Source organism: Oncorhynchus clarkii, chromosome 1, assembly GCF_045791955.1.
Source record: "Oncorhynchus clarkii lewisi isolate Uvic-CL-2024 chromosome 1, UVic_Ocla_1.0, whole genome shotgun sequence".
NCBI classification, from domain to species: domain Eukaryota; kingdom Metazoa; phylum Chordata; class Actinopteri; order Salmoniformes; family Salmonidae; genus Oncorhynchus; species Oncorhynchus clarkii.
Window position 1 is genome coordinate 30,196,759 of NC_092147.1, and position 21,673 is coordinate 30,218,431.

General features: G+C 41.5%; 1 protein-coding gene and 1 pseudogene across 2 annotated transcripts in view; one reads left to right on the forward strand and one right to left on the reverse strand.

Moving 5' to 3' along the window:
• The window catches only part of LOC139404287 (transmembrane protein 266-like), a 74,187-nt gene extending 70,606 nt beyond the window's left edge, over positions 1–3,581 (forward strand). For both annotated transcript variants that reach the window (XM_071147211.1, XM_071147221.1), the window contains 2 exons: positions 2,636–2,698; positions 2,798–3,581. In XM_071147211.1, coding sequence (XP_071003312.1) covers positions 2,636–2,698; positions 2,798–3,435 — 701 coding nt within the window. In that variant the 3' untranslated portion in view covers positions 3,436–3,581. The remainder of the gene's footprint in view (positions 1–2,635; positions 2,699–2,797) is intronic.
• Positions 3,582–4,296: 715 nt separating this feature from the next.
• Positions 4,297–20,801, reverse strand: LOC139404538 (electron transfer flavoprotein subunit alpha, mitochondrial-like; annotated as a pseudogene).
• Between the last annotated feature and the right edge of the window lie 872 nt (positions 20,802–21,673).

Consider the following 21,673-nt stretch of genomic DNA (forward strand, 5'->3'; position numbering starts at 1 on the left):
AATTTCCTGACTTGATGACGGAGAGGTTGCTGTCTTGGCACTACACAGCCAGGTCTCTGACCTCCTCGCTATAGGCTGTCTCATTGTTGTCGGTGATCAGGCCTACCACTGTTGTGTCTTCAGCAAACTTAATGATGGTGTTGGAGTCTTGCCTGGCCATGCAATCATGAGTGAATAGGGAGTACAGGAGGGGACTGAGCATGCACCCCTGAGGGGCCCTTGTGTTGAGGATCAGCGTGGTGGATGTGTTGTTACCTACCCTTACCACCTGAGGGCGGCCCGTCAGGAAGTCCAGGATCCAGTTGCAGAGGGAGGTGTTCAGTCCCAGGGTCCTTAGCTTAGTGATGATATTTGAGGGCACTATGGTGTTGAATGCTAAGCTGTAGCCAATGAATAGCATTCTCACATAGGTGTTCCGTTTTTCCAGGTGGTAAAGGGCAGCGTGGAGTGCAATAGAGATTGCATCATATGTGTATCTGTTGGGGCGGTATGCAAATTGGAGTGGTTCTAGGGTTTTTGGGAAAATGGTGTTGATGTGGGCCATGACCAGCCTTTCAAAGCACTTCATGGCTACAGATGTGAGTGCTACGGGTCGGTAGTCATTTAGGCAGGTTACCTTAGTGTTCTTGGGCACAGGAACTATTGTGGTCTGCTTGAAACATGTTGGTATTACAGACTCAGACAGAGAGAGGTTTATATAATGTCAGTGAAGACACTTGCCAGTTGGTCAGCGCATGCTCGGAGTACACATCCTGGTAAACCGTCTGGCCCTGCGGCCTTATGAATGTTGACCTGTTTAAAAGTCTTACTCACATCGGCTACGGAGTGTGATCACACAGTCGTCCGGAACAGCTGATGCTCTCATGCATGTTTCAGTGTTACTTGCCTCGAAGCCAGCAAGTTTGCAAGCCCTGCCACATCCGACGAGCGTCGGAGCCGTTGCAGTACAATTCGATCTTAGTCCTGTATTGACGCTTTGCCTGTTTGATGGTTCCTCCGAGGGCAATGTTGGATTTCTTATAAGCTTCTGGGTTAGAGTCCCGCTCCTTGAAAGTGGCAGCTCTAGCCTTTAGATCAGTGCGGATGTTGCCTGTAATCCATGGCTTCTGGTTGGGGTATGTACGTACAGTCACTGTTGGGACAGTGTCATCGATGCACAGGAAAAGACTGCAGGAAAAGACTTGGAAATTACGCTAGAACAACAGGCTGATAGAGGCCTAGCAGTGTGGGACCTCTGAATCTGAGACCTAAGTGCTATTGGAGTGCTGTTTTAAATGAGTAGTGCTGTTTGGACAATATCCTCTGTGTAAATATACCTGTAAACAATACACCAAGAGATTGGTTTAATATGATGAGCCACTTTTGTATGAAGACTATGGCATCGAACTTAATCTGGAATTCAATCAGATCGCAGGCTAAAGGCATTGTTTCTTTTAAAGGAAATGTCCGATGTACATATGCAGCATGACTGGAAACTCCACGAATGTGGGAACATTGCCTTTAAAAGCCGAAATGCCTATAACCTGCAATCAGATTGAATGCCGGCCTTAGATATAATGAGGAGAACATCTGATACTGTAAATCTACTGTTTGATTTCCATGTATCAGGAGACAGAGGGCAGGGTGACTGGCATGATGGCATGGGGGTACTGAACTATTGTCAAAACATACTTATTTAAAACACTCCAAGGAGCCATACACCTTTCAAAAGGTGACAGATCATAAGTTACAGGAGGTAGAGGAACAAAGCACTGTCAGTACTGTATTCTCAGAGCTCAAAATATAGAGCCCATTCCTTAAGTAAAGATCTAAATCACCATGCTTCTCTCTCTGCTATATATCTGAGGTTTCACAGATAGGCGGTGTGTCAGACTACAGTATTTTAAGTGCTCATGTGTTATTAATCACAGAGTGATTGTCTCTGCCGCTGCATTTTAGGCCAAGCATTGACTTTCCTCTTGGGACAGTCTTAAAATAAATATTTGAAGAAGAAGCAAATATAACCCATAACTATCTGGAGGGAACAGGGATGGCACTTAGAGGGAGGTAAACTGTGACAGGTCAGGCAAGCTAGTCACAGGCCCTGCTACCCTCCACCTTACCACTGCTCACCTCTTCTCTGGTAATTCAGGTATAATGAGCATTATAAACCAGGTAGTTTGGATCATGGGTGCTGATTGGCTGAAAGCCATGGTATAGTTAAGCAATAAGGCACGGGGGGGTGTGGTATATGGCCAATATACCATGGCTACCCACTCCGCGTTGAGTCGTACATAAGAACAGCCCTTAGCCGTGGTATGTTAGATATATACTGCACCTTCTCGGGCCTTATTGCTTAATTTTACCGTAGTCTGACCGCATTCTATGTGTCTAAATCATTCACAACCACTGCTATCACCTACAATTGGTAGGACACAAAAAATCTGCAGCTCATCACTGAACTACAGCAGCATGCTTTTATGTTTGGTGGTTGGTGCCGTTACAGTTCATCATTCTGGTCAGACATATCTGACTGATGCATGCTGGGAAACCTTTACACAACAAACACAGAAATAGATAAGGGTACCAAACATCCTACTCATTTGATTGTTTTAGAGAAAGAGTGCACATGTATTTAGTTTGTTATTTCTTTCAGATCATGTTGTTCAAGACGACATGAACAACTACATCAGCCAGTACTACAGTGAGGCAAGCAGTGGTAAGAATAAACAATACTTCCCACTCTGACATTTGTTTCTGTCCTTTATTTCACAGTCAGTCAGCAGTATTGTGATGAGTCCAAAATGTTTTCTTGTAGATATTGGAATCCCAGATCCAGCTCGTGTCATCACCACAGCCATAGACATCCATCTTCCCAACAATCCCAGCCAGCAGCCCTCGTCTCTGGTGAGCGCAGACGCAGCGTCCAGCCGCCTGCAGCCGACAGGCGGCTCTGTGAGCGAGGCCTCCAACGCCACCATGTCCCACTCCAGCTTCAGTGCCTGCCAGCACAGCATCAGCAGCCACACCCTTGGCTCCACCACCGACTGCAGCTCCACCGTCCGTGAGGCTTCCACCTCCACAGACTCCTACAGCGGCCAGCGCTGTTACCCCCCACCCTACTGCAGCCCCCTGGCCCTGGGCACACAGCCTGGCGCCAGAGGAAACCCCAGCGCCGTGGTGCAGGAGTTGCTCTCCTCGCTGTCTGAGGACTCCTGTCTGGGCCAGAAGGGCCTGGACCCTGTCAACCTCAAACTGCCCAGCCCTGCTGGCTCCACCAAGACCAGCCCTGAGCTGGAGCACAGGCTCAACATCTACAACAAGAGGAACCATGAGAGCCGGGGAGGCTTCCACACCAAGCCCCTCATCCACCTGCAGGCCAGTGAGCCCTTCATGGAGGAGAAGTACAGGCTGTCTCAGGCAGATGCCCCCGTCAACCGTCTGCCTGAGACATAGGAAAGGGCTACAGGGGTACTGTAACTCTCAGACCGCACTGACTCACTCCTCAAAGACCCTCCTGAAACTCAATAACACTAAAGACATGCACTCAGAGGCCTCCTCAACTGGCATACAGCCATCCTCCTCATCGCCAAAAGCACCCTGGAACTGTGAATGGCGGCTCCGCCAGCAGCGCACATCTTCCATGGAGTACAATAAGGCAGTTTAGTGAACACGCAATGAACATTATCAGGAATTGACACAATAAATTAGTATATGAACAAGTCACCAAAAGAAACCAGCAATGGAGCATTAGCTCCAGCTAGGAGACAGCAGGGCTCTGCAGAAATGGGACTGGCTCTGATGCTTTTACAGTGCCTTCGGAAAGTATTTACACCCCTTGACTTTTTTCACATTTTGTTGCGTCATTGGCCTACACACAATACCCCATAATGTCAGAGTGGAATTCTGTTTTTAGACATTTTTACAAATGAATGACAAATGAAAAGCTAACATTTCTTGAGTCAATAAGTTTTCAACCCCTTTGTTATGGCAAGCTTAAATAAATTCAGGAGTAAAAATTTGCTTAATAAGTTGCATGGACTCACTGTGTGCAATTATAGGTGTTTAACATGATTTTTGAATGACTACCTCATCTCTGTACCCCAGATACAGATCATTGTAAGGTCCCGCAGTCGTGCAGTAAATTTCAAATGGATTCAACCACAAAGACCAGGGAGGTTTTTCAATGCCTCGCACAGAAGGGCACCTATTGGTAGATGGGTAAAAAAAAAAAAAAAAAAAAACACTAAAAAAACAGACATTGAATATCCCTATAAATGATGCCAATAGTGACTTTAAAACAGTTAAGAGTTTAATGGCTGTGATAGAAAACTGAGGATGAATTAACAACATTGTAGTTACTCCACAATACTAATCTAAATGACAGAGTTAAAAGAAAGCATGTACAGAATACTCTAAAACAAGCATTCTGTTAAGGCACTAAAGTAAAACTGCAAAAAATGTGGCAAAGAAATTAACTTCATGTCCTGAACTCAAAGTATTATGTTTGGGCCAAATATATCATCATCATCGTTGTCGTCGTGTACCATCATTCATATTTTCAAGCATGGTGGTGGCTGCATCATGTTATGAGTATGCTGTCATCGGCAAGGATGAGGGAGTTTAGGATAAATATGAACAGAAAAGAGCTAAGCACAGGCAAAATCCTAGACGAAAACCTGGTTCAGTCTGCTTTCCAATCAGACATTGGGAGACAAATTCACTTTTCAGCAGGACACCAACCTAAAACAAAGCCAAATATACACTGGAGTTGCTTACCAAGACAACATTGAATGTTCCTGAGCGGCCTAGTTACAGTTTTGACTTAAATCGGCTTGAAGATCTATGGCAAGACTTGAAAATGGATGTCTAGCAATGATCAACAACCAACTTGACAGAAAAACTGGCCTTCTTTAGACTAGTTGAGTATCTGGAGCATCAGCATTTGTGGGTTCGATTACAGGCTCCAAAAGGCCATAAACAATTACCTTTCTTCTGAAACTCAGTCTATTCTTGTTCTGACGAGTTTCAGAAGATCTTTGTTTCTGGCCATGTGTGTAGAAAAAGTAAATTTAATTCATTTTAAATTCAGGATGTAACACAATGTGGAATAAGTCAAGTGGTATGAATACTTTTTGAAAGCACTGTACATTAGATATCATTTAGGGATGGGGCTGGGTGGGTGTGGAACTGGGTGGTTTGTCTAAAATACTTGATTAGGGACTGGAGACGCTAGACCGATCAACCTTAGACATGTAACAAACATAGTTCAAAAGTCAGCCTGATGTCTCCAGACCCCAACATTAAGTACAGTCCTCTCTGTTCGGACTGCTGCTGTGTACATTTAATCTGTTCAAATGTGTTGAGTTGTGTTCCTAGTTTATTTCTTACCTTAGTCTTTCTACATTATCAATGCTAATGTTTGTATTCAAATTATGACAAAAAAAGCTCAGTGAAATCATAAGCCAGACACCAGAACACTTGAGGAACATTTCAGCTACAAAATCTGGAGGGTTTTGTAATTGAAGCTGTGCAAAGTGTTATCAGGAGAAAACGTATTATAGGATAAACCTTCGATATGGCAAACTAACCCTGTGCACTTTAATGTCAACAGGCATTTTGTAAGTTGATCATGAAGGGAATTCATTGCAGAGTAAAAGCAATTCAAAGGCAAACATGGTAAAAGAACAGTCATTTACAGTCAGTTTCATCATTATACCAAGAGCTTTTGGTATAAAAAAAAAAAAGTTAATAAGTGAGGAGGCAGGTTTAGACTTCCCGAAGATGACCTTTGCGATGCTACGTTAAATACAAAACATGCATTAATAGGGATAAAAATATCACCTACGCCAGATAAGCAGAACATTATTTGTGGCATTTTCCTACCTACGTACATAAAAACAGACAGTTTGTAAACTGAGAGTGTTATTCTGTTGCCATTTAGGTACAATGATGATAACATTATTAGGGTCCCCAAAATAGTAGCTCCAGAAACCATTTAAGGCAGAGGTTGTAGGAGAGTTGTATCCGTGGTTACAGTCTTAGTACCCAGGTAAGAGTGGTGGGATGGCTGCTTAGCTGAACGCTGGCTTACTTGTTCAATGCTGCAGTCATCTCAGGCACAGCCTAGTGAGAGAAAAGAGTTTAAGATGGTTACACCTCCCTAACCAGGCAAACCTAGCCAGGTTGACACAATGATGCTTGCGACATGGAAATGGAGGGTTGAGCTTTGCTATAACCGTCAGTGTTTAGTCTCATGGTTTTGGGGTGACATCAATTCATTGATAAACCAATTAAAATCTGAGAGTAACTAGGCATGAGGGGCATGAGCGAGGGTACCTGACAAACTATATCAGTAGCACCCGAGTCGAGTGTGTCCCGGGGATCAGTTTTCAATTGAAGGAAGAGGAGAAAGCCCATACATTTTAAATCGGTTATCCGAGGAGTGATCACATGTAAGATGATAACCAGCAGGTCACAACTCTGCTGCCACGAGCTATTACCAGTCACTTTTACAGAGTTTACCCAGAACACCTGGGCCTCTCACACACCCCCACAGTAAATAAAAGATGAAAAACAGGACACATACACAAGAAAAAATAAAAGCTCTTTCTCTTTCACCGAAAGCAAAGGCCCTCTTTTCCAATAGTTTGTCATCCCTCTGGCACACTGGCCATATGTGCCAGCCAGACAGTAGAGGGCAGCTAAGCATGTAAAGTACTGACACTAGGAAAGAGAAAATAAAACCTGAGAACCACCCAGCCACTTAAGTTAACTATCGATTTCTTTTTATGGTTTGAAGGAGAGCCGTCATTGCATCTTAACCGAGCAGTAGGCTCTGGCCACAATTCACCTGATTAATTCAGCACCTCAATAATTCAACAGATGCACATTTCCATTAGGAAGGATAATAATGTGTCTTGCAAAATGTATTAGGGAAACGTTGAATATAATTTTCTGACTGTCCCTTTTGTCATGTCTTGGTTATTGAAATGCCTCTCTTGCTGATCAGGTATTCAGCGCTGTGCAGGAGGCTGGTGCAGTGTTGGGTTTGTTTCAGTCATGGCAAGGGTGTTCGTTAATCAGCATGCTATCTCACCTTAAAAGAGATCAGCCACCAGACCCTAGTCAACCACCTGGAAGATGGGAGCCTCTGGGTTCTTGTTAATGGCAACAATAGTCTGCAGAATAAAACATAGTTCAAAATATCGCAACATGCTCTTTTTTTCTTATACTTGTGTATACCTAACAGAAGATTCTGGAGGGGAAAAAAAAAAAATCAAGCAAGAATGGTAACTTGCTGACCTTCATCCCAGACAGATGTTGAATAGCTCCAGAGATGCCAACAGCGATGTACAACTCCTGCAGAGACAACAAGGACAAACAAGCTTTATCAATATAATAACACAAGAGCTTAGTGCACATACACATCTATGTAGTGTCAGTTGTTTCAGACTGCTGAACACAGGTAAGACCATATTTACTGAGGAAATGTATTTTCAATCTATCTCCAGAAAAAGTCATTAAGAGCTGACCATGATACCAGAGGCCCTCATTGACACCCTAAGTCTGATGCAGCTGATTGCAGGGCAGTCCTTGGGTGAGTTCAGTGCGATTGAACATTTGCTACGTTGTGTAACGGCTGGTACTGAACACGTTTCTCCAAAATATTCTTGAACAGACTGAGGTAAGTTTGGTCGGTGAGGCTTGAAGCAATGAGTGACGTATTTAAAAAGGGCAGCAGTGCCTTTAACCCACAACACAACCAGTTTTTAAATTAGTCTTTCAGAACAACACTGTTTAATTGAACGTTGCATTATGTTTTTCTGTACACAACGCAGCCCTGGGTTTCCATATTAGAGGATGGAGCTGTTCTAGTGCTGACCCTGACCATGTTATCTCAGAGAGAATGCTGGGGGTGGTGAAACAGAGTGTATGACCCTCCACCTCTGGGAAAAACAGAGGCTTTCAGCGTAATGCACTGCCATATTAATATTTCAGTGCTATTTAATGTTATTGGAGTAGTCTCGGAGGAGCAGAGCATAAATTTATGAACACAAGTGTACTAACGACTAAAAGTGAGGACCAATATTTCACGATGAGAGGTACTGTCCAGCAAGAGCACGGTCCTACTGTAGCAGAGGGAAAACGACAGCTTTAGTTCTTAAATATCACTGTATGGAAATATCAGAGTACATGCATGTCTAGCCTATTTGGAGAGTCTTCTCAGAGTTCTTCTCTTTACGCTCTTTTAGCAGCTTTGCGGTTTTCAATAAGAAGACCAGGCAGGCACACCTGCTGTTGTGTTGCTAGCTTTCCCTCAGGTGTCAAAACAACTCCCTACATGCAGCATGACTGCATCGCTAGCTAGTCATTCAAGTGTGGTGATGCTATTGTTAACCAATATATATATATATATATATATATATAAGCCTGAAATGTGGCAAAAGGTCGCAAAGTTCAAGGGGGCCGAATACTTTCGCAAGGCACTGTATATACAGACACACACACACACATATACAGTGGGGCAAAAAAGTATTTAGTCAGCCACCAATTGTGCAAGTTCTCCCACTTAAAAAGATGAGAGGCCTGTAATTTTCATCATAGGTACACTTCAACTATGACAGACAAAATTAGAAAAAAAATCCAGAAAATCACATTGTAGGATTTTTACTGAATTTATTTGCAAATTATGGTGGAAAATAAGTATTTGGTCACCTACAAACAAGCAAGATTTCTGGCTCTCACAGACCTGTAACTTCTTCTTTAAGAGGCTCCTCTGTCCTCCACTCGTTACCTGTATTAATGGCACCGGTTTGAACTTGTTATCAGTATAAAAGACAACTGTCCACAACCTCAAACAGTCACACTCCAAACTCCACTATGGCCAAGACCAAAGAGCTGTCAAAGGACACCAGAAACAAAATTGTAGACCTGCACCAGGCTGGGAAGCCTGAATCTGCAATAGGTAAGCAGTTTGGTTTGAAGAAAATTGAAGGAATTATTAGGAAATGGAAGACATACAAGACCACTGATAATCTCCCTCGATCTGGGGCTCCACGCAAGATCTCACCCCGTGGGGTCAAAATGATCACAAGAACGGTGAGCAAAAACCCCAGAACCACACGGGGGGACCTAGTGAATGACCTGCAGAGAGCTGGGACCAAAGTAACAAAGCCTACCATCAGTAACACACTACGCCGCCAGGGACTCAAATCCTGCAGTGCCAGACGTGTCCCCCTGCTTAAGCCAGTACATGTCCAGGCCAGTCTGAAGATTGCTAGAGCGCATTTGGATGACCCAGAAGAAGATTGGGAGAATGTCATATGATCAGATGAAACCAAAATATAACTTTTTGGTAAAAACTCAACTTGTCGTGTTTGGAGGACAAAGAATGCTTAGTTGCATCCAAAGAACACCATACCTACTGTGAAGCATGGGGGTGGAATCATCATGCTTTGGGGCTGTTTTTCTGCAAAGGGACCAGGGCAACTGATCCGTGTAAAGGAAAGAATGAATGGGGCCATGTATCGTGAGATTTTGAGTGAAAACCTCCTTCCATCAGCAAGGGCATTGAAGATGAAACGTGGCTGGGTCTTTCAGCATGACAATGATCCCAAACATACCGCCCGGACAACGAAGGAGTGGCTTCATAAGAAGCATTTCAAGGTCCTGGAGTGGCCTAGCCAGTCTCCAGATCTCAACCCCATAGAAAATCTTTGGAGGGAGTTGAAAGTCCGTGTTGCCCAGCAACAGCCCCAAAACATCACTGCTCTAGAGGAGATCTGCATGGAGGAATGGGCCAAAATACCAGCAACAGTGTGTGAAAACCTTGTGAAGACTTACAGAAAACGTTTGACCTCTGTCATTGCCAACAAAGGGTATATAACAAAGTATTGAGATAAACTTTTGTTATTGACCAAATACTTATTTTCCACCATAATTTGCAAATAAATTCATTAAAAAAATCATACAAATGTGATTTTCTGGATTTTTTTTTCTCATTTTGTCTGTCATAGTTGAAGTGTACCTATGATGAAAATTACAGGCCTCTCATCTTTTTAAGTGGGAGAACTTGCACAATTGGTGGCTGACTAAATACTTTTTTGCCCGACTGTGTGTGTGTGTGTGTGTGTGTGTGTGTGTGTGTATGTATGTATGTATGTATATATATATCTTTTTTTTTTTTTTTTTTTTTTATCTACATGACAACCTGGCTGCTCCGTTGCCAAGCTGTTCCCCGAATGTGGTACTCCCCTGAAACGTTGCTACGGCATGACACCCCACATCTTAGGTTACATAATTTCAAAAGCTTAACTGTGACATACATGCTGACAGAAAGAGTGAATGTCAACTAATTCCGTGCCGTGAGATTCTTTCAAATGTAAACATTTCAGCAAAACTATACTGTTCAAAAATAAACAAAATAATTTCAGAGTTACAGTTCATAAAAGGAAATCAGTCAATTTAAATACATTCATTAGGCCCTAATCTATGGATTTCGCATGAATGGGCAGGGGCTGGTAGGGGCCCACCCACTGGGAAGCCAGGACCTGCCAATCATAATGGGTTTTTCCCAACAAAAGGGCTTTATTACAGACCAAAATAGTCCTCAATTTCATCAACTGTCCAGGTGGCTGGTCTCAGATGATCCTGCAGGTGAATCCGGATGTGGAGGTCCTGGGCTGGCATCCTGGGCTGACATGATCTGCAGTTGTGAGGCCAGTTGGACATACTGGCCAATTTTCTAAAACAATGTTGGAGGCAGCTTGGTTGACATTCCTGCAGTCAGAATGCCAATTGCACGATCCCTCAAAACTTGAGACATCTATGGCATTGTGTGGTGTGACAAAACTGCACATTTTAGAGTGGCCTCTTGTCCCTGGCACAAGGTGCACCTGTGTAATGACCATGCTGTTTAATCAGCTTCTTGATATGCCACACCTGTCAGGTGAATGGATTACCTTGGCAAACAATAAATGCTCACTAACACGGATGTGAACAAATCTGTGCACAAAATGGAGACATTTTATTTCAGCTCATTAAAAGTGGGACCAACACTTTACATGTTGCGTTTATATTTTTGTTCAGTATAACTGGAGCAGTTCAATACTGGACATAACCACTATTTTAAGCTTGCAAATAAATAAATAAATAAACACACACACTATTGTCAAAAGGGGTTCAATATAATAATTAATAAAACTGTTGTATATGTCAAATATAAATTGCTTGTTACCTCACATAACAAAAAGGAACACAGTTTTGGGCTGTCACTCATAGGGAATAAGGGGACATTTGTAAAATAAAAAAAGATGTCAGACAGACCAGACCGTAACACTGATAGGACAGAACCATGCGTGTCTTAACAATGCCTGAAGATAGTGATAACAAATTACCTTCTAATATTTATATGAATCCTTTAAGTGGTGTGTATGAAGACAATGAACAACTGACTGACAAATATGAACACGATAAAATAAAATACTGCAATTCTAATTGTATTTAATACATTAAGCCTACATGACAATCTTGTCAAAACATTAGCAAAATACAATTTGGGAAGAATGACCTGATCTGGGGGTCTGAGCATACACCCACTGCACTGTGCACTGCTCTTTAATGGATCAGCTAAATCATTTAGGAGCCTATATGTGCCATTAACTACATTTCATGGGATCTAATGTGTGGATAATCACAGCTAGGATATCCCAGTTGAACCGGATGATGGATCCCTTTGCCCTTTTAAAAAGGTTAAATTCCCATCTTTAGAACACTGAATTCCAGGAATTGTCTAGCAGGTCTTTGTCAAGCTGCGGGCAACTTGCACAATAATTGATGGGTAACTCCTCAGAAAACATATATTCGCATTTTAGAGGAAAACAATTGTAAGTGTAGACCCACAAAAAGTTTACCGGTATCTTGAAAAATTGTGCAATATTATTACAGATGACACCATTGTGAGCACAACATTGCCTATCAAAGAACAAGATGAGTGTAAAATGACCCAGAGTTTGTCACTTACGGGGGCCACGATCTTGCCAGTCTGTCCAACCTGCATGTCATTGGGGACATATCCAGCATCCACAGCAGCTCTGGAAGCACCAACTGTGGGGGAAATCAATTCAAACCTAATGGACAAAAAAAATGCAATCAATTTTTTCACAAATAATTGATCAGTTATTCAAATATAGAAAGTAACATTTGTTGTCATTGAAAGACTCATTCTAAATTACCCACTTACCTGCAGCATTAATTTTGTCAGCAAGGTCATAGAGCAGCTTGAAGTTCTCTCCATTCTTCAGTCCCCTTCCTAAAAGGACGATGATTTATTTAAACGTTTACATGAACATGACAAATAAATTGATGTGTAAGGCAAATAGTATGATGAGCTGAAGGTGACTTCTACCTCCGGACACCACAACCTTAGCACTGGTCAACTCTGGACAGTCACTCTTGGTCAAGGTTGCTTCCAGCCACTCAGACATCCCAGCGGAAGCAGACACAGCAACTGAAATAAACAACTCATGGGGATCATATTAAATAAAACTAACTATACCCTGACAAAATAAGTTATCCAGTCAGGAAATTAACTAATTATTTTAGAATGATAAACAAGAACAATGGCTTTTGTATGTATGCTTTTCATGTGTGTATCAGTGCATGGTTAGTACTATAGCTACCTTCCTCTGATGTAGCACTGCCTCCATCCACCTCAGTGGGCTCAAAGGATGTCCCTCTGACAGTGAAAACCTTGACATTGTCATTACACTTGACAGTGCTGAGAGCATTTCCTGAGAATGAGACAAACAGTGATGTTTTGTTATCTAACTCTAAACCTCATGCAACTCTTCTGATGACAAATGGGAAATAAAAGTAGATAATTAATTTCACAGAATCTAATTTGGGAAACATCTTCTGGGCTCAAGGTTCACCATGAGTTTTCAATATGACCTATTTGGACATGACAATTAAACAGCAACGGTTTAAGTGGATAATGTCATTTTGATTCATTCAAAGCCCATAAGTGCAATTGAGAAATTAGGCTTTTGGGATCTAGTCATTGCTGGTATTGCCAAAAGACTGAATTGGCGCTATATCTAAAAGCAAACCAGTTCCCTATGGTACAGTACATGAGTTACTTTTCAAATTCATAAGAGCAGTCCCAAAGCAGTAACAAATTCAATTGACTTCCAAAGATAATATCAAACAAAATCCATTTTGAGTATCAACAAATGTCTAAAGCACTCTAAAATGCATTGGTGAATTATAATGTGCTCAAGAATATCTTAGTAGTATACAGTGGCTTGCGAAAGTATTCACCCCTCTTGGCATTTTTCCTATTTTGTTGCCTTCCAACTTGGAAATAAAATAGATTTTTGGGGGGGTTGTATCATTTGATTTGCATAACATGCCACTTTGAAGATGCAAAATATTTTTTATTGTGAAACAAACAAGAAAAAACAAGAAAAAAAAACAGAAAACTTGATCGTGCATAACTATTCTGACAGCTTTCCCAGTCCCTGCCGAGAAAAATTCCCACAGCATGCTGCCACCACCATGCTTCACTGTGGGGATGGTATTCTCGGGGTGATGAGAAGTGTTGGGTTTGCACCAGACATCGTGTTTTCCTTGATGGCCAAAAAGCTCAATTTTAGTCTCATCTGACCAGAGTACCTTCTTCCATATGTTTGGGGAGTCTCTCACAAGCCTTTTGGCAAACACCAAACGTGTTTGTTTATTATTTTCTTAAGCAATGGCTTGTTTCTGGCCACTCTTCCGTAAAGCCCAGCTCTGTGGAGTGTACGGCTTAAAGTGGTCCTAAGTACAGATACTCCAATCTCGCTGTGGAGCTTTGCAGCTCCTTCATGGATATCTTTGGTCTCTTTGTTACCTCTCTAGTTAATGCCCACCTTGTCTGGACTGTGAGTTTTGGTGGGCAGCCCTCTCTTGGCAGGTTTGTTGAGCTGCCATATTCTTTCTTTTTTTGTTGCGGTGCCACATTCTTAAATGGTGCTCCATGGGATGTTCAAAGTTTCAGATATTTTTTTTAGAACCCAACCCACAACCACTTCTTGGTTTTCATGGTGCCGCTTGCTTGGTGGTGCCCCTTGCTCAGTGGTGTTGCAGACTCTGGAGCCTTTCAGAACAGGTGTAAATATTCTGAGATCATGTGACACTTAAAAAGTCCAGATGTCACATAATTAGATTGCACACAGGTGAAGGTAATTGGTTGCACTAGATCTTATTTAGGTGCTTCGTAGCAAAGGGGGTGAATACATATGCACACACCAATTTCCATTTGATATAATTTTTTGAAACAAGTTATTTTTTTCATGTCACTTCACCAATTTGGACTACTTTGTGTATATCCATTTCATGAAATCCAAATAAAAATACATTTAAATTACAGGTTTTAATGCAAAAAAAAATAGGAAAAACGCCAAGGGGGATGAATACTTTTGCAAGGCACTGTAGGTTGGTTTGGGGAAAAAACAATAGCTATATGCTTTAGTTCAAATGTATCTTCTCATAACACATTCACAAAAAGCTACCGGCATAGATGGTTCTGACAAAGGTGTCAGGGGCTTTGATCTCAATAATGTCTGAAATAGGAGCAACATCCAACTTGGCAGACACTCTGGGGGGGAGATTCTAGAAAAGACAGGTTGGTAAATAAGCAGGGATATAAGGCAATCTGTAACGATCAGCCAAAGATGCTCTACAAATAAGTTCCAGAAACCATGGCATGAATAAAAAAATACAGCATGCTCATAACAGCTATATTTTTTTACACTAGGCTTATGAAACCAAATCCATCCTACGAAATAAATAAAATCATCTGCAGGCAGATCGCTTTCCTAAGAAGTGACAAATGACCTGAAGGTACGTACAGTTGAAGTCGGAAGTTTACATACACCTTAGCCAAATACATTTCAACTCAGTTTCAAAATTCCTGACATTTAATCCTTGTAAAAATTCCCTGTCTTAGGGCAGTTAGGATCACCACTATTTTAAGAATGTGAAAATGGCAGAATAATAGTAGAGAGAATGATTAACTTCAGTGTTTATTTCCTTCATCACATTCCCAGTGGGTCAGACGTTTACACACACTCAATTAGTATTTGGTAGCATTGCTTTTAAATTGTTTAACTCGGGTCAAACGTTTTTGGGTAGCCTTCCATAAGCTTCCCACAATAAGCTGGATGAATTTTGGCCCATTCCTCCTGACAGAGCTGGTGTAACTGAGTCACGTTTGTAGGCCTCCTTGCTCGCACATGCTTTTTCAGTTGTGCTCACAAATGTTCTTTAAGATTGAGGTCAGGGCTTTGTGATGGCCACTCCAATACCTTGACTTTGTTGTCCTTAAGCCATTTTGCCACAACTTTGGAAGTATGCTTGGGGTCATTGTCCATTTGGAAGACCCATGTGATAAAGCTTTAACTTCCTGACTGATGTCTTCAGATGTTGCTTCAATATATCCACATAATGTCCCCACCTCATGATGCCATCTATTTTGTGAAGTGCATCAGTCCCTCCTGCAGCAAAGCACCCCCCACAACATCATGCTGCCACCCCCGTGCTTCAAGGTTAGGATGGCGTTCTTCGGCTTGCAAGCCCCCCCCTTTTCCTCCAAACATAACGATGGTCATTATGGCCAAACAGTTCTATTTTTGTTGTTTCATCAGACCAGAGGACATTTCTCCAAAAAGTATGATCTTTGTCCCCATGTGCAGTTGCACACTGTGGTCTGGCTTTTTCATTGAGGTTGTGGAGCTGTGGCTTCTTCCTTGCTGAGCGGCCTTTCAGGTTATGTCGATATAGGCCTCGTTTTACTGTGGATATAGATACTTTTGTGGCAGGTTCCTCCAGCATATTTACAAGGTCCATTGCTGTGTTTCTGGGATTGATTTGCAGTTTTCACACCAAAGTACGTTCATCTCTAGGAGACAGAACGCGTCTCCTTCCTGAGCAGTACGACAGCTGCGTGGTCCCATGGTGTTTATACTTGCGTACTATTGTTTGTACAGATGAACGTGGTACCTTCAGGCATTTGGAAATTGCTCCCAAGGATGAACCAGACTTGTGGAGGTCTAGAATTTATTTTTTGAGGTCTTGGCTAATTTCTTTTGATTTTCCCATGATGTCAAGCAAAGAGGCACTGAGTTTGAAGGTAGGCCTTGAGATACATCCACAGGTACACCTCCAATTGACTTAAATGATGTCAACTAGCCTATCAGAAGCTTCTAAAGCCATGACATCATTTTCTGGAATTTTCCAAGCTGTTTAAAGGCACAGTCAACTCAGTGTATGTAAACTTTTGACCCACTGGAATTGTGATATAGTGAATTGTAAGTGAAATAATCTGTCTGTAAACAATTGTTGAAAAAATTACTTGTGTCATGCACAAAGTAGATGTCCTAACTGACTTGCCAAAACTATAGTTTGTTAACAAGAAATGTGTGGAGTGGTTAAAAAACAAGTTTTAATGACTCCAACCTAAGTGTATGTAAACTTCCGACTTCAACTGTATATAAAGGGTCTTATAACCTTACTTTCCCAAATGCAGAAGCTCCAGCACAAATATGGGTGAAGTTGAACTGCTTCTGGGTTGCCAGTATAAGTGGAGTCAATTCCTCTGTGGAAAGACATGCAAGTTGCTGTTAACACCACACGCAAATAGATGTTTTATTTTTTATTACTCAGATTTTTAAGTAAGATGCTGAAGTAAAACTTCCAACTCATGTACAGCTTCAGTGAATCTATTGCCTGTATCTGCTTCACACTCTGGATATACATACCTGGCAGAGAGCCTTTGTAAGCATCATTTTGAGCAATCAGAACTGTCTTCACACCTAGGACTTTGCTGCCTTCCTGTGCAATCTGAAGAGATGATAAATATACAGCAAATCAATCCCTTGAAGAAAACCACTAAGCGTCTAGGTCTGGATCCATTTCACTTCAAGCGCTATTTGACAGCCTCCATTTTAGTTTAAACAAAACCTTCTATACATGATTGCTCATGGAAGAAAGAGTTGAGTTTGATATCATTTAAAAGGTTACAAAACAAGGTTGTCAAACTGCTTTATAATTTCTTGAAAACAAACCTCAAGAAATTATACATCAAACGTCAAATTCACGTTGTAGTTTAGACCCTACTTTACATCTGAAGTTTGTGTTGTGCCCGCCATCGGTTGAGACATTCTTGAATACAGGGTGTGTCATTTCAATCATAGAAATGTAATTCATAGAACAGACATCCCTTCAGACCACTGCAATTTAGCTGGTACACCATTGACATTCATTATGCAAAATAGGTCAACCTTGAGCACTTTTTATCTAAGTGGACACATGTTTTTAGATTTTTTTGTTACATTTCATTTTCAATAAATGTCAAATCTCATTTACGTATGTGTACACCCCTTCAAATTAGTTGATTCGGCTATTTTCAGCCACACCCGTTTTCCGACAGGTGTATAAAAATAGAGCATACAGCCATGCAACTTCCATAAACAAACATTGGCAGTAGAACGGCCTTACCGAAGAGCTCAGTGACTCAACGTAGCACTGTCATAGGATGCCACCTTTCCAACAAGTCAGTTAGTCAAATTTCTGTCCTGCTAGAACTGGCCCAGTCACCTGTCAGTGCTGTTATTGTAAAGTGGAAACGTCTAGGAGCAACAGCTCAGCTGCATAGTGGTAAGCCAAACAAGCTCACAGAATGGGACAGGGAGTCCTGAAGCACGTAAAAATCATCTCTTCTCAGTTGCAACCCTCCTACAGAGTTCCAAACTGCCTCTGGAAGCAATGTCAGCACAATAAATGTTCATTGGGAGCTTCATGAAATGGTTTTCCATGGCCGAGCAGCCTCACACAATCCTAAGAGCACCATGCGCAATGCCAAGCATCGGCTGGAGTGGTGTAAAGCTCGCCGCCATTGGACTCTGGAGCAGTGGAAAAGCATTCTCTGGAGTGATGAATCACACTTCACCATCTGGTAGTCCGACAGACAAATCTGTGTTTGGTGGATGCCAGAAGTACTCTAATTACCTGAATGCATAGCGCCAACTGTAAAGTTTGGTGGAGGAGGAATAATGGTCTGGGGCTGTTTTTCATTGTTCGGGCTAGGCCCCCCTAGTTCCAGTTAAAGGAAATCTTAACGCTACAGCATATAATAACATTCTAGACAATTCTGTGCTTCCAACTTTGTGGCAACACTTTGGGGAAGGCCCTTTCCTGTTTCAGCATGACAATGCACCTGTGCACAAAGCGAGGTCCATAGAGAAATGCTTTCTTGAGATTGGTGGGAAAGAACTTGACTGGCCTGCACAGAGCCCTGACCTCAACTCCATCAAACACCTTTGGGTAAAATTGGAACTCCTATTCGCCCAACATCTGTCCGACCTCACTAATGCTATGGTGACTGAATGGAAGCAAGTCCCCGTAGCAATGTTACAAAATCTAGTGGAACGCTCTCACAGAAGAGTGGAGACAGCAAAGGGAGGGACCAACTCCATATTAATGACCATGATTTTGAAATGAGATGTCCGAATAGCAGGTGACCACATACTTTTGGTCATGTAATGCAAGTATTCACACCCGAGGAATAGATCTTCAAGCCGATTTAAGTCAAAACTGTAACTAGGCCTCTCAGGAAAATTCAATGTCGTCTTGGTAAGCAACTCCAGTGTATATTTGGCCTTGTGTTTTAGGTTATTTTCCTGCTGAAAGGTGAATTTGTCTCCCAGTGTCTGTTGGGAAGCACACTGAACCATGTTTTCCTCTAGGATTTTACCTGTGCTTAGCTCTATTCCGTGTCTTTTTAGCCTAAAAAAACCTCCCTAGTCATTGCCGATGACAAGCACCATGTTTTAAAATATAAAGAGTGGTACTCAGCAGAGGTCGACCGATTATGATTTTTCAACGCCGATACCGATTATTGGAGGAACCAAAAAAACCTGATACCGATTAAACATAACACTTTGTATTCAGGACATACATTTATTTTCTTTGCTACTTTTTTGCAGTTTTACTTTAGTGCCTTGTTGCAAACAGGCTGCATGTTTAGGAATATGTGTATTCTGTACAGTCTTCCTTTTCCCACTGTCAATTAGGTTAGTATTGGAGTAACAAAAATGTTGTTGATCCATCCTCAGTTTTCATATCACAGCCATTAAATTCTAACTGTTTTAAAGTCACCATTGGCCTCCACTCCGGCACATGAGTTAGGAAGGATACCTGTAACTTTATAGTGACTGGGTGTATTCACTGCTCGACTGAGGGACATTACAGATAAATTGTACAGTTGGGGTACAGAGATGAGGTAGTCACTCAAAAAGCATGTTAAACACTATTATTGCACACAGAGTGAGTTCATGCAACTTATTGTGACTTGTTAAGTAGCTTTAGAACTTTCAGAACTTACTTAGGCTTACCATAACAAATGGGTTGAATACTTATTGACTCAAGACATTTCAGCTTTTACTTTTTAATGAATTTGTTTAAAAAAAATGTCAAACATAATTCCACTTTGACAATATGGGGTATTGTGTGTAGGCTAGTGACACAAAATATAAATGTAACCCTTTTTTAATTCAGGCTGTAGCAACAAAATGTGGAAAAAGTCAAGGGGTGTGAATACATTCTTTAGACACCATCTGATCAAACCCAAGATTTAGCATACCTTTGCACAGTCTGTTCCAGCAACTAAACAGGGCACGTCTCCTCCTAGTTTCTTGGCTGCAGTAATAGCACTCAGCGTAATGGGGGTCAGCTTGTCATTGTTGTGCTCTGCCACCACCAAGGTGCTTTGAAACCTCTGGGAGACCAGACTACAGAGGAAATGTATTTTTCAGTAAATAGCATGACATAAGCGTAAACATAACTGCTCTCATGCCTATCAAACTTGAAAGCTACCATTACAATATGGACAATTCAGCAACATTGTGTAGTCCAATAAACAGCAAGGCATTGAATCAAACAGGATACTACAGATTCTGTTCAGGTGTACCTTTTGGGCGAAAACAACATCTAATGGGTATTTTTGGAGGTCAGCTATAGCAGAAAGTGTGAGCTACATAACACAGAAGGGGAGGAAGGATCTGGGCCAAACCCTTCTGTAAACAAGCCGACATGACATCCAAGATATGCACTGGCTTATACAACATTTTGACCGGGAGTATCAATCCTATCACCAACCTAAAACAGGGACAGATATATCTGAACCTGTGTCTGAAAGACAATTTGAATTACCAGAGTAAAGGTCATTCACACAGCAGTCTATCCAACGTCACAGCACAATACAGTAGCAAATTGGGAGTAAATAGTAGCTATACATTAAATTATGGTCTTCATTGAAATTGTGCTTCAATGGCTTTAAAGTTATTGCATCATTGAAGATTGACATGTTTTTACGTTTCGTAACTCATTGTTTACGAGGTTGCATAAGCTAGCTAACTAGCTACAGTAACAGCTAGTTAACGTTAGCTACATTTTCAGCTAGCTAAGGTATGTGAAGCTGGCTGTGAGATCAAATATGATCCGATTTTCAAAACTATGCAATGTACTTTTTTCATATGTATTAATAAAGCAAGGAAAATCAATTAACCTTTCTATGGTTTCGTGCACGGGGAAGATAAGTTAGACATATAAGTTAGCTAGCATAGCTATCAGGCACCTACAACACCAGCTTGTACTATGTGTGCTTTTTTGTATTTGCGAATGAATAGCAAGTTACTTAGCTAGTTAGTCTGATATAATCATTTGCGTGTAACGTTACTTACCAACTGTTTGAAATGTGTTTTCTTGATAGCTCTGTGCATCTTTCACTCTGCTCCTCGATGCTCACCTCTTGAATGAACTCTGACAGCTGTAGAATGTTCTGGTTTGACTACAAATGTCTGGTTTGACTACAATCACTTCCGTTTTGGGTGGAAGCAGAATAACCAAAGACAGTACAGTGTAAAGAAAGGCAGAAATGTATTATCCAATAGGTGTCCGTGCGAGAGTTGCAGTGATGAGACAATACTGTAACTACCAATTGGATACCACAAAATTGGGGAGAAACGGGGTAAAAAAAATAACATCTGATCACACAGGTAGGCGACGTTGGTTAGTTTAAACTCATGCGCAGAAACATGTAATCGGGTCTAACTCATGGTCTCCGTCAAACTGCGCATGTATCTAAAGCACTCCTTATATATAAAGTTGTTTTTGACGAAAAGGAAAACCTGTCAGTTTGTCACTTTCAGGTGGTTGTAGTAATGACATGTTCAACTACTTAAGACATTGTTTCGAATCTAGGTTGTGCCTTTAGACTTATAGATAATTAACAACTAAGGAATACTTTTCCCACTTCTCTCATTGACTTCTCAAACCTAGGACTGGTCTGCTTGGTCTGTTTCGAAGTATTCCCTATTGCGCCTCCGGGTATAGAAACTCAATTGAATAACGTTGTATTTCAGAAGACCATCCTAGATCCTGCCTGTACCACTCGGGTGCATGATGATGACTGGGTAGATGGATGTGGGCAACAGGGAAAACGACATACTATTATCAACAGCAAAGTTATTACAACTATACATTCAACCCAGATCTGTAAACAAACTGAATTTAAATGAGTAGATGACAAAGTTCTATGAGAAGGGTATAGCCAGTAAGACAATGCACACCAAATAAAGTTTGATAACCAATC